The 12678-nt window shown below is 56.6% G+C and overlaps 1 protein-coding gene across 1 annotated transcript in view; it reads left to right on the top strand.

Annotated features, from left to right (window-relative positions):
- SPEN (spen family transcriptional repressor) overlaps positions 1 to 12187 on the top strand; it is a 46121-nt gene extending 33934 nt beyond the window's left edge. Inside the window, exons 12-16 of the mRNA XM_026053558.1 lie at positions 1266 to 9189; positions 9574 to 9960; positions 10414 to 10608; positions 11109 to 11267; positions 12029 to 12187. Coding sequence (XP_025909343.1) covers positions 1266 to 9189; positions 9574 to 9960; positions 10414 to 10608; positions 11109 to 11267; positions 12029 to 12160 — 8797 coding nt within the window. The 3' untranslated portion in view covers positions 12161 to 12187. The remainder of the gene's footprint in view (positions 1 to 1265; positions 9190 to 9573; positions 9961 to 10413; positions 10609 to 11108; positions 11268 to 12028) is intronic.
- Positions 12188 to 12678: the final 491 nt, after the last annotated feature.

Raw genomic sequence — 12678 nt, forward strand, 5'->3', positions numbered from 1 at the left:
TAAGTTCAGAGCGAAATAGGGTGGAATAACATGGATGCAAAATCCCCAGTTCTAAAAGGGAAGAGGAGTTGGGAAAGCGGGATTTGCACAATGGCAGTGAATCTGTGCACGCCCTCACATTGCCAAAGGCTATATCGTGCCAGCAAGGAGTCGGTTACAATTTCCTGTGAACTATACCAAATTCAGGAGAAAAAAGGAAAGAGGAACACATTCATCACACGTCTCTTCTTGCCCTGCAGTCAGCTGGGCTCATTGGTGACCCAGTCCTGAGCGGAGCGCTGGTTTTCTGGGGCAGGATGGTGCTTGGGTCCATGCTGGTCTGGTGTCTTCTGTCGTTGCTTCCCACATTCGTCGTGAGTGGTGCAAGGGCAGAGCAGGCTCTGTGGTGGCCCTTGTAATTCTGCACCTCCTCRTCCCGTGCCAACTGCTTTGGGCAGTTCAGGAGCCCCAGCTGCAACGCAAGGAGCAACCGCGCTAACCAGCCTCTCTTAGGCTGCAGTTTTAACACCTAAAATAAAACARACATTAGATGTATGTATATATTTGTACACATGTAAAAACTTAAAAAAATGCATTGCTACATAATGCCACCAGGTTAATGTGGTGGGGATCTTAGATCTCTCCAAAACCAGAGGAAGAGCCATGCACCCCTTAGGAAAACCCACAAACYTTTTCAATTTGCAGCACTAGCTTTCTATTTCCAGGTTAGGAAAACCTATTACATGCAGTGAAAGAGCTAATTTTGAAGTTAAATGATCATTTGAAGGGTTAGGATTAAAAACACCCAAAAGGGAACCCCCGTTCCCTACTCGGTAATGGAGAGGTGCTCGCCTCCCATGTTGATCTCCTCATGTGGYTGCAGCGCGCGGTGAGGCTGGCGATGGGCTGTGCTGCACATCTGCACGGATGCGAGTGCCTGTGCACTCCCTAGGCTTTACCTTCATTTCACACAGTGTTGGAATTTGGCAAAAAAAAAAACAAAAAAAAAAACAAGCAGGAAAGCTTGCTTAAAAAATCCTCAGCCAGGCTGTCACTAGCAAAATGACCCGTTAGCTCCGTGCAGCGGGTGAGGCGAGCGGAGCGGCTAATCCGCTCTGCGCCGATTCATTCTTGTCAAATCTCTCTGTGCTGCCGTGCGTAGTTGCCCTGATGTGCATATAAAGAAACTGTCCTATAACAATTCCCCTACGCAGAAGAGAGTCGTGTAATACCATACGTTGAGTCAGAGGGGAAATTAATCGCCCTGTTGTTGTTGTTTTTGGCAGAGATGAAAGAAGAGGCTCTTATGAATATGCCCCTGATCGTACTTACTATGAGACTGTGAGGACTCCAGGAACGTACCCGGAAGATCCTCGTCGAGAATACCCGGCTCGAGGCAGAGAATTTTATGCAGAATGGGATCCCTACCAAGGCGATTACTACGATCCACGATACTACGATGACCCTCGTGAATACAGGGATTACCGAGGTGATCCGTATGAGCAGGACATAAGGGAGTACAGTTACAGACAGCGGGAGCGAGAGAGGGAGAGAGAGCGCTTCGAATCCGATCGGGACCGAGATCACGAGAGGAGACCCATTGAGCGGAGCCAGAGCCCAACTCACTCCAGGCGCCCGCAGAGTCCCGGCGCGTCTCCCTCGCAGTCGGAAAGGCTGCAGAGCGATTCCGAGAGGCGGATCTACAGCAGGTCGTCCGATCGCAGCGGAAGCTGCAGCTCCCTGTCCCCTCCTCGATACGACAAGCTCGACAAAGCCCGCGTGGAGCGCTACGCCAAAAACGAGAAGACGGAGAAGGAGCGGGGGTTYGAGCAGGAGAGAGCCGACAAGGACAAACGCTTGGTGAGGAAGGAGAAGCCAGAAAAGCTGGAAAAGGACAAGGCCGACAAGCAGAAACGAAAAGCAAAAATCCACTCGCCCAGCTCTCAGTCTTCAGAAACGGATCAAGAGAACGAGAGAGAGCCCAGCCCTGAAAAACTGAAGGGCAACAGTAAACAGAGTAAAGAGAGAGGTGACAAAGAAGGGGCAGCAAAAAACCGCCTGGAACTCATGCCCTGTGTGGTGTTGACACGAGTGAAGGAGAAGGAAGGGAAAGTTATTGATCAGTCTGCTTTGGAGAAGCTGAGAGCGAAGCTCGATAATGACACTATGAAGTCTCCACTTCTCGAACAGAAAACACAGACATCTCAAGCTGAGCAAACAGCCAAGTCTGATCAGTCAAAACTGGAACCTGTCAGACCTAAGGTACAAAAAGAGAAAGCCCTTGCCAGTCATGTAGAAGTGGTTGATAAGGAGGGGAAAATAAAACCCAAAAAGCACTTGAAGGCGGAGCAAGCTTCTGAGGGGGCCAACGCGGTGGATTTGGATAAGCTGGAGGCTCGCAAAAGGCGCTTTGCCGATGCAAACTTGAAGGCTGAAAGGCAAAAACTGGAAGCCAAAAGAAGCAGTCAGGATGAGGAAGATTCGCGCGCAGTTTTGAAGAAACAACTTGATGCGACAGCTTCATCTCGAGAAGCTGGAATGTTACGGGAAGGTGAATTGGAAAGAAAACCCCTGAGAAAAGAGCTGCTTAAAAGGGAATCTAAAAAGCTCAAACTGGAAAGACTCATTCCTGTTACTAGTCCCAAAGAAGTTCAGGAGACTCTTAATGTTGCTGGGATTGGCTTGCGTCCCACTCCAGATCTGCAGGCTCGGCTTATGGACACAGCCGATGAACCTGTGGAGATCCAAGAACTCCCTCCTAAAAAAATGAATCCAGGAAAAGCCCAGCATAAACAAATCCAGCTACTAGATGACCAAGGAGTGGAGAGGGAGGACACGAGGAAGAATTACTGCGGTCTGCCTGAAGACGCACCTGACCATAAACTCAGCCAAGAAAAAGCTCAGTCAGCTGATACAGAGGAGAAAATTGGCATTGACATTGACCATACTCAGAGTTACAGAAAACAAATGGAGCAGAGCCGTAGATTGAAGCAGCAGCTGGAGATGGAGATCGCCAAGTCAGAGAAGTTTGGCAGTCCAAAGAAAGATGTAGACGAATACGAGAGACGGAGCTTGGTCCATGAGGTGGGGAAACCTCCGCAGGACGTCACCGATGACTCTCCGCCCAGTAAGAGGAAAAAGACCGACCAGTTTGATTTTGAAATCAGCACTAAAAGAGAAAGAAACTACAGGAGTTCTCGCCAGGTGAGCGAAGATTCTGAAAGGACGTCCTGTTCCCCGAGTATCCGACACTTTCCTTTTCAYGAGGACGATGACACGCTCGATTCTCCCAGGCTAATGCCATTAAAGGAAACCAAAGAGTCGCCTAAAATAGAAGAAAAGGGTCTTTCATACCCCAACATGACGGTAAGGGAGGACTCTCTGAAATTCAATCCKTACGATTCCAGCAGAAGGGAGCAGATGGCAGAAATGGCTAAAATAAAACTCTCCGTGCTGAGTTCCGAAGATGACCCCAATAGATGGGAAACACAAGTGAAACAAGAGCCCAGCAGAGTAGATATTAGCTTTCCAAGCAGCATTGTGAAAAGAGACAGCATCCGAAAGCGCTCCCTGCGAGACCTGGAGCCGGGGGAAGTGCCTTCGGACTCTGATGAAGACAGCGAACACAAGTCCCATTCTCCTAAAGCCTCCTCCTTATTAGAGAGTTCCAGATTATCTTTTTTATTAAGGGACAGAGAGGAGAAGTTACGTGAGAGAGAGGAAAGACTGTCAACTTCTTTAGAAAGGAACAAATTCTACTCTTTTGCATTGGACAAGACAATCACACCGGACACGAAAGCCTTGCTTGAAAGAGCGAAATCTCTGTCATCCTCCCGAGAGGAAAACTGGTCTTTTCTAGACTGGGATTCAAGGTTTGCTAGTTTTAGAAACAATAAAGACAAAGAGAAGGTTGACTCAGCTCCGCGACCTATTCCATCTTGGTATATGAAAAAGAAAAAAATCAGGACTGATTCAGAAGGTGGAAAACTGGATGATAAGAAAGAAGATCATAAAGAAGAGGAACAGGAGAGACAGGAACTGTTTGCTTCCCGATTTTTGCATAGCTCCATCTTTGAACAGGACTCTAAGCGCTTGCAGCATTTAGAGAGGAAAGATGACGACCTTGACTTCATTTCTGGTAGGTTGTACGGGAGACAGTCTTCCTCGGATGGGACTAACAGCGCGTCTGATCTGGTGCAAGAACCGGTTGTTCTTTTCCACAGTCGATTTATTGAACTGACAMGAATGCAGCAAAAGGAAAAGGAGAAGGATCAAAAACCGAAAGAAGTGGAAAAGCAGGAAGAGAAAGAAAATCGGCCAAAGACCCCCGAAGTGGTTCCTGATAGCAAAGAGTCGGAACATAAAACTTCCTCGGTGGTTGGTCCTTCTTCGGTCASTGTAACGTCGCAGGAACCAGTGCCACTTGCTTCTGAGAAGGCTGCAAGTGAAAAAATCGTAGCAGATACAGCTTCTGTAAAAGAAGAGAAGGCTCCCGACCCTGTTTCTACAGCAGAAGAACAAAAACCAGTTCCTGAAATTGCTGTTCCTCTCAAACTTGAACCACCTGAGCAAACAGAACCCGCGGCAGCTGTAGACGTTAGTAAGGAAGTTGTTCCTGCAACTCTGGTGTCGGAGGAAGACGCCGCGTCCACGGAGCACCCTTCGTACTTGGACACAAAACCTCCCACGCCAGGAGCGTCGTTTTCCCACACGGATATCAACGTAGATCCGGAACCTGAAGGGACCCCGTTGATTTCGCCTCCTCTTAAACTCGCTCAGAAGTCCGAAGAGATCATTGAACCTAAAGAAGAAAATCCTCTACTTTCTGACAACGCCGATGCTAGCGCAGGTCAGAAGGCAGAGGCGGCTGCTGAGGTCCTGCCACCGGTTTCTGACAACGACATGGAAGTTGAACCTCCAGTTGTTGTGAAAGACAAGAAGTCTTACAAGAGCAAACGCTCCAAGACTCCTGTCCAGGCAGCTGCGGCTGCTGTCACGGAAAAGCCCGTGACAAGGAAAAGCGAACGGATTGACCGGGAAAAGCTCAAACGATCGAGCTCTCCTCGTGGGGAAACGCAGAAACTCGCAGAACTGAAAGTGGAGGCAGAGAAGGTTTCGAGGAACGCTGCTAAATCCCCCAGTTCTGCTGCAGAGCCGGAGAACGTGGAGCCGAGTTTGCCGATAGGCCGAACGAGGCGCAGGAACGTGAGGTCTGTTTATGCTACCACGGGGGACAACGAGGGTCCGTCTCCCATCAAGGACTCGGTGGAGGTCACGAGATCCACCAGGAAGAGAGGGGAAAAGGAACCCCAGGAAACGGTGACGACCGTTCCTACTACCCCGAGAAGAGGGAGACCGCCCAAAACACGCCGCAAGCCGGAGGAGGACATCTCTCCGATAAAGGCAGAAGCGGCGCAACCGGAACCCGAGGAGCCCGAAGCTAAAGAAGCTGTGGAGACCCCCAAGCCCGCGGAGGGGTGGAGGTCTCCTCGATCCCAGAAGGTAACRCACAGCCACTCGTCAGCTGCTACCAGCCAGCAGGGAAAGAAGGGGAAAAACGAACCGAAAGCCGAGGCTGCGCTGGAATCGGAAGATGCTGCTGAACGAGCCGCGCAGGAGTCGAGCGGTGGCGAAAGCAGCAATAAAGCCAAAACAGCCGAGAAGGAGGCGGCCGCCAGCGAGCAGAAACGAGAGAAGAAGGAGCTCGATGCAGAGAAGAACCAGCTAGAAATGCCCGTGATTGAGGTCATCGAGAAGAAGCCGGCGCCAGAAAAGGTGACAAAATCCAAAAGGGGAAGATACAAAAACACCAAGACTGTTGTAGATAAGGCCTCCTTATGTCTAAAAAACGTGGAAATACGGCTCAACGTCGACGAGGTGAAGGGCGCCTTGCGGCCAAGTGAGGAGGAATCAGAGCCTGTGGCAGTGTCACCGGCCAAAATCAAAAGCCCCCCAAAAGAGGACGTGTTGCCTCCGCATTTTGCGAAGGCTGAGGTGGAGGATCCATTCCAAGAAACGGAAAAAGAAGCGCTGCGGGAAGCGAAGCAGTGCCCGGAGGCCGCCCAGCTGGCCAAGCAGATAGAACTCGAGCAGGCCGTGGAGAACATTGCCAAGCTCACGGAGACGCCCCCGGCAATCCCTGCCTACAAGGAGCCCCCGGCGGACGTGGCCGAAGTCCGCCCGGAGGAGGAGGGGGACAAACCTGCGCACCAGGCCAGCGAGACGGAGCTGGCCGCCGCCATCGGCTCCATCATCAACGATATTTCCGGGGAGACGGAAACTTTTCCTGCGCCCCCRACTTACCCCGCCGAGTCGGAAGCGGAAATCCCTACGGAGCCGCTGGTGTTGCCGTCGCCGCGGGAGGAAATGGAGCCGGAAACGGACCAGGCAGTTAACAACATCTTGGAAACAGAAGCGGCGGTGGAGGCCGCGGTGCAGCCGGGCGCYGCGGCGGAGGCTGAGGGCAAGGAGGCCGACGTCAGCTTCAGCGAGTCCTCCAACTCGGCCCAGGAGACGGAAACCTTGCAGGAAGCAGAAGTTGCTCGGAAGGAAAAGGGCCGCCAAAAGAGCACCCGGCAGAGGCGTAAGAGGAGCATGGGCAGGAAAGGAGACGCCGCCGAGGTCAGCGCGTTTGAGCCTGAGAGGGTGCAGAGCAAGTCCCCCGCTTCCAGCGAAGCGAAGGCGAAACCCGAGGAAGCCTTGAAGGAYGACAGGCCAACCAAGAGCTCTGCTCAGATGTCTCCGGAGGCGAGTCCTGCCGATGGCAGCAAGGGCGCTGACGCTGCGGCTGCGCACGAGGCCGTGCTCGAGGGCAGCGCGTCTCCAACAGCACCGGCACCGGCTCCTCTGGAGCTGGCGGCACCGGCAGCTCCCGCCGACGAGGGCAGCCAGGCGGAGTTCAAGGTACGGTCGCCTGTGGAGAATGCGCCCGTCACCCCGCCGGGCGCTCCCGCTGCAGCCCTTCCYGCTGCCCCTTCGGCTGCCGCCGCCAAGCTGCCCGCCCCGGTGCCACCCGCCTTCGTCCCCCTGCATTCCGGTGCCGCCAAGGTGCCCGAGTGGATGGTGCGGCACGAGGAGCCGCGCACCCGCTCCACGCCTCCGCCCGCCCTCCCGCCGGATACAAAAGCGTCCGATATCGACAGCAACTCGAGCACGTTGAGGAAGATTCTCATGGAGCCCAAGTACGTCTCGGCGACGAGCATCGCTTCCACGCACGTGACGACGACGCACGCGGAGCCGGTGAGCGCGCCGCGCCTGGAGGAGGCGCCTCCGCACCCCGCCGCGGAGGCCACCAAGCCCGTTTCGGAGGAGAAGCCGGCGGTGCCCGTGGCCAACGCGCTGGACCCGCCGGCGGCCGAAGCCCCGCTCTTCGGCGAGAAGGAGAAGCTGAGCACCGTCATCGCCCCCAAGGCTACCTCCGTCATAAGCAGGATGCCACACAGCGTGGAGCTGGAGGAGGCCCCGAGGATCACCTTGGTGAAGCAAGCGCCCCAGGGCCAGAGCTGTCTCGTTAACGCTCCCTCGCCGAAATTTAAGCAGAGGTCAAGCGCGAACGATAACAGTCGGTTTCATCCGGGCTCTATGTCTGTCATTGAAGATAGGCCTGTAGAGACTGGCTCCAGCCCGGGCCTGCGGGTGAACACCTCGGAGGGTGTGGTGCTGCTCAGCTACTCGGGGCAGAAGACGGAGGGTCCCCAGCGCATCAGTGCCAAGATCAGTCAGATCCCCCCCGCCAGCGCCGTGGACATCGAGTTCCAGCAGTCTGTGTCCAAATCGCAGATTAAACAGGAGCCCATCGCGCCAGCGCAGGCGGCGCCGAAGGGCTCCCAGGCTTCCGCGGGCTACGGGACCGTTTCCACGCATTCCTCGCTGGTCCTGGGCACGCAGCCCTACAACACGTCGCCCGTGATCTCCTCCATTAAGCAGGAGCGCGTGGCCTTGGAGAAGGCCGACGCGTCGCACCTGGCTGCGCMGCCGCCGGCGGCGCAGCCGGGGGCCGGGAAGGTCCTCGCGCAGCCTGGGAACACTCCGCCCGTGCTCGTCCACAGCCAGATGGTTGTGAACAAGAAACTGCCCGATGCCGCCGCGCTCAAAGCGGAGAGCAAGACTCTGCAGCCCTCCAGCTTGAGTCCCGGCGTGAGCCCCCATCACCCGTCGCTGTCGGGGAAGATGCACTCGGAGGCCAACCACGTGAGCTCGGGGCCCGGCACCCCCACGGAGCGGGCCATTTCCCACCTGGGCGTCGCGAAGCAGGAGCCGCACTCGCCGCGCACCAGCGGCCACTCGCCGTCGCCCTTCCCGCGTGCCTGCCATCCCGGCAGCACGGCGGCGCCGGCCTTGCCGAGCAGCACGCCGGTGATGCTGGCGCCGGGCCTCTCCGTGCCGCCCTACATCTCGGGCATGCACCCGGAGCAGTCGGTCATCATGCCGCCGCACAGCGTCACGCAGACCGTGTCGCTGGGCCACCTGGCGCAGGGCGAGGTGCGCATGAGCACGCCTCCTCTCTCGGGCATTGCCTACGGCATGCGCCCTGAGGCGCTGCACTCGCCCCGGACGGCCCTGCAGCCGCAGATGGAGATGAAGCCGCAGCGGTCGAGCACGCCGCAGCCGGCCCCCATGCGGGACATGGTGATGGCGCCGCTGCCGGCGCAGCACCCGCCCGAGGAGGAGCTGCACTTCCACCACGGCGCCGTGTGCCGCGCGCCGGCGCCCGGCCAGTCCGACGTGCTGGTCATGCAGCCCGACTACCGGCTGCACGCGCCGGGCATGCGGCTCGAGCAGTACAACGTGGCGCGCGACGTGCGCATGATGATGCACCCCCACATGGCGCCCGTGGGCGAGCACCACGCGGACGGCAGGCAGGCCCGCACGCCCGACGGCGCCGGCAAGACGCCCCCCGCCAGCAAGACGCCGCAGCCGGGCAAGGAGGCGCCCAAAGCCGCCGAGGGCAAGATGGCCCCGGCGCCGCACGGCGAGACGCGGCTGCTGAGCGTCGCAGCGGGCGGCCAGCTGCCCGCGCTGCCGCTCGCGCAGCCCGTGGTGGTGCCGCACGGCGTGCAGCTCATGCACCCCGCGGGCGGCTCCTTCCACGACTACCGCTCCGTGTACGGGGACATGAGGAACTACCACGCGGCGGCGCAGCTCGGGCACCCGCAGTTCGCCGGCGCRGCGCCCATGGGGCTGCCCTCGCGCAGCATGACGCCCTCGCAGGTGAGCAGCCCAACGCGCCTCCCTCCCTGCACCCGCTCCCCAGAGCGGCCTGAGCTCGGGCTCAGGCTCTGCACACCCCGGGGGTCACGGCTGCGAGCGCTACAGCAGCTGCYCTTGTTGGGGTGGTGCAGGTTGGATCCGTTCAGTGTTAGTGGGGAGAGACCGAAGAAATCCCTCTTGGCGGTGCCCACAGAGGTCTCCAAGGGGAGATGGGAAGGGTGCCCCTGGGTTTCTGGACGTAGGGATGTCTTTGGGAATTTCRAGGCAGCCTGGAAAGCCTGTCGGGGTGGCCGCCGCGGGTCGGGGTGGCCTCGGGGCGGTTTCGGGAGCTGGTGTCGGGGCCGCTGCCAGGGCTGACGCGCTCACACTCTGCCCGTTCCACAGAGCCTGCCCGAGGGTGAGCACGCACCGGGCCGCAGCAAGACGCCGCAGGAGCCCAAGGGCCCGGCGGCAGCACCGGCGCCCGAGCAGAGCCACCACGCGCCCGTGAGCCGGCACGCGGCGCCCATGGAGCCCCACGTGCACCTGCAGCGGGCGCCGGCGGACGCRGGCCAGACCTCGTACCCTTCACCCGTCGCTGTCTCCGTAAAGCAGGAGCTGCCGTCGCCGCACCAGCCCCCGGCGGTGCCCAAGCAGTCGCTGTTCATCCCCACGACGTCCGGCGCCGGGGCCCTCGCCCTGAACCGCCCTGAGGCCCAGTCTGCTCTCAAACAGGAGCCGTCTCCTCACCCTGTTGCGCAGAGACCCGTGGAYATGGTTCAGCTCCTGACAGTAAGTGCTGCTCCGTCCGCTTCCTTCTCCAGGAAGCTTCTTTAGTCTGGGGAGGRGAAAATCAGTGCATTTTGCTCAGCTCCTCTCACTGGCAGCAACAGAACAGGAGGCCTCTTGCAGCAAATGCCTCGGAGGTGGCAGAGCTCCCGYGCGTTGTCCCTGGGGCTTCTCGGCCGCGGCCCCGTTGGCGCGGCGCGGGCTCGAGCCCCGAGGTGGGCAGCAGAAGGCCGCAGAGCCCCCGTGTGTCGCGTTTGCTGCTTCAGGCTGCACCCTTGTGGACAGTCTGGCTGCTGCTGGGAAGAGTGTGGGTGTGTTTAATGAAAAAAAACACCCGCCCGCCTCCTGAAGGCCTAAACCCTGTGACCGAGGACGAAACAAGGGGGACCTGGCTGAGGAGCAGGCTTGAGTGGGAAAGCTCTCCACCTTCAGCTTTCTTCTCGCGTTGCTTTCCAGAAATACCCCATCGTGTGGCAGGGCCTCCTGGCGCTGAAGAACGACACGGCCGCCGTCCAGCTGCACTTCGTCTCCGGCAACAACGTGCTGGCGCACCGCTCRCTGCCCGCGCCCGAGGGCGGCCCGCCGCTGCGCATCGCCCAGCGCATGCGCCTCGAGGCCTCGCAGCTCGAGGGCGTCGCGCGCAGGATGATGGTGAGGGCGGCCCTGGGGGGCAGAGCTCGCGCGGGGCACCCTCGAGCTGACACCTGGGCGCCCAAAGCGGCTCTGTTCCGCCCCGCCGGTGGCYTCGGGGTGGCCTGAGGGAAACGGCGCCTCTGCCGCTGGGTGGGATGGGTTTCCTTCCACGGGGGCACCCAGCGTGYGAGTGAAACGCGCGGTAATTTGGCACTCGGATGGATTTCGGAGTCGGGGAAGGCTCCTCTCGAGGTTCCCRCGCCCCAGCCGTGCAGCTCTGACACGGCAAAACAAGGTGGCAGGTGGCAGGCCAGGGAAGCCCAGCGTTCTCAGTCCTCCTCCCAGCCCCCTAGGCCGGGCTTACATTCAGTGCGTGGCTTTTGTAACACCCGCAGTTGCTTTTCGAAGGAGTTCAGAAAGAGCAGTTGCCAGCGAGGGCTTGAAGATAACGAATGTGTGTCAGRAACGGGCCTGTTCCCAGCAGACATTTCACCCAGTTGCTCTTACGTTCCTTCCAGGTGGAGAGCGATTACTGCCTTTTACTGGCCTTGCCTTGCGGACGAGACCAGGAAGACGTCGTGAATCAGACAGAGTCWCTTAAGGCTGCGTTCATCAGCTACCTGCAGGCCAAACAGGCTGCAGGGATCATCAACGTTCCCAACCCTGGCTCTAATCAGGTATGTGGYAGGGAAGCTTTTGGTAGATAAAATAAATAGAAGTTGTACCTTGATAAGGGAACCTGAGSCCCTCCACCCCCAGGGTCTCTGCTCAGGGTTGCAGTTAAGGGGCATGTTTGTAGCTCTGAAACAAAACCCATGAGTTGTTGCATCACTGGGGAAAAATGTGGTGCACGAAATCAGTATAATTACCAAAGGCAATTACCATTGCCAAGAAACACCCCAAAACCAGGTTCATTTTGTTTTTTTGCAGCCCTGACTCTTTGGTTGGGAAAAAAAAATGAAAAAAGAAATCTTTTCCACCTTTTCTCTTGTGTTGGAAGGAGAGTCCTTACTTGCCCTGGTTCCTTCTGTGCTTTATCCCTTTTTTTTTTTTTCCAGAACATCTGATTTTTTTTTTCGTTCTTTGTCAGATAAAGACAAAATATTTGGGCTTGGTAATCCCAAGTATTTATACCAGCTGTGTTGCTCCATTGCRCTAGATTTAATCTGTTGCCCTCAATAACAGTCTTGTGAGACTGAGAGCAACCACTGCGAGCTGCCACTTGAAACAGTGGCCCTTTTTTTTTTTGGCATTTCGGGGCAAAATCAGCCAGCTCTGAAGGAYGAGCGCGAGGATTCCCCTTCCTAGTTCAACTGCTGACTTGCTTGGATGCCGTTGTGGGCAGCTCTGCAAAACCCGGCCCAGGGCAAGCAGGGAGGGTCGGTCAGCTCCTCTCCCTTCCTTGTGCTCACGTCTCCGTTGTCCTTTCCCTCCGCAGCCAGCCTACGTTCTGCAGATATTCCCACCCTGTGAATTCTCGGAGAGCCACCTGTCCCGTCTCGCCCCAGACCTCCTCGCCAGCATCTCGAACATCTCTCCTCACCTGATGATTGTCATCGCGTCCGTATGAGCTGTTTACCGGTTACAGACTTTTCCAAGGCCCTGCAGCAAAAAAAAAAAGATATATATATATATATATATATATAAAAAAACAATTAAATAAAAAATAAATAAAAAAGAGAGAGAGAAAGTAATGAAACAAGAAAATGCTGCCAGACTACCAGCCTCCTGCCCTAACAGGCCTCGATCAAACTGTTGCTGGGTAGTGGTTCCTGCTACCTTGTATGTTTACATATTGCTTTAGCTTATGGACAACTGATGCACTCAACAGGCGGACTGGTATTGGGTTTCTGTGCCTCCTTTTGGGGAAAATAAAGGATGGCTATTTTTTTTAACAAAAAAAAAAATAAATAAAAAAGAACCTGAACTGCCTTTGCACTAAATTAGTGACTCGGACCTTTGCACAGTTGGAGACATGCTGTGACGTTATGGATGTCTTGACACACAGTTAACGTTGCGTTGTGGACTAAACGCAGGACCTGGGAACTTCTGCTGAGATTTGTGGGTCAAGGATCATTTCACACATTT

This window comes from Nothoprocta perdicaria, unplaced genomic scaffold (assembly GCF_003342845.1).
Source record: "Nothoprocta perdicaria isolate Ctin4 unplaced genomic scaffold, notPer1 scaffold_117, whole genome shotgun sequence".
Taxonomy (NCBI): domain Eukaryota; kingdom Metazoa; phylum Chordata; class Aves; order Tinamiformes; family Tinamidae; genus Nothoprocta; species Nothoprocta perdicaria.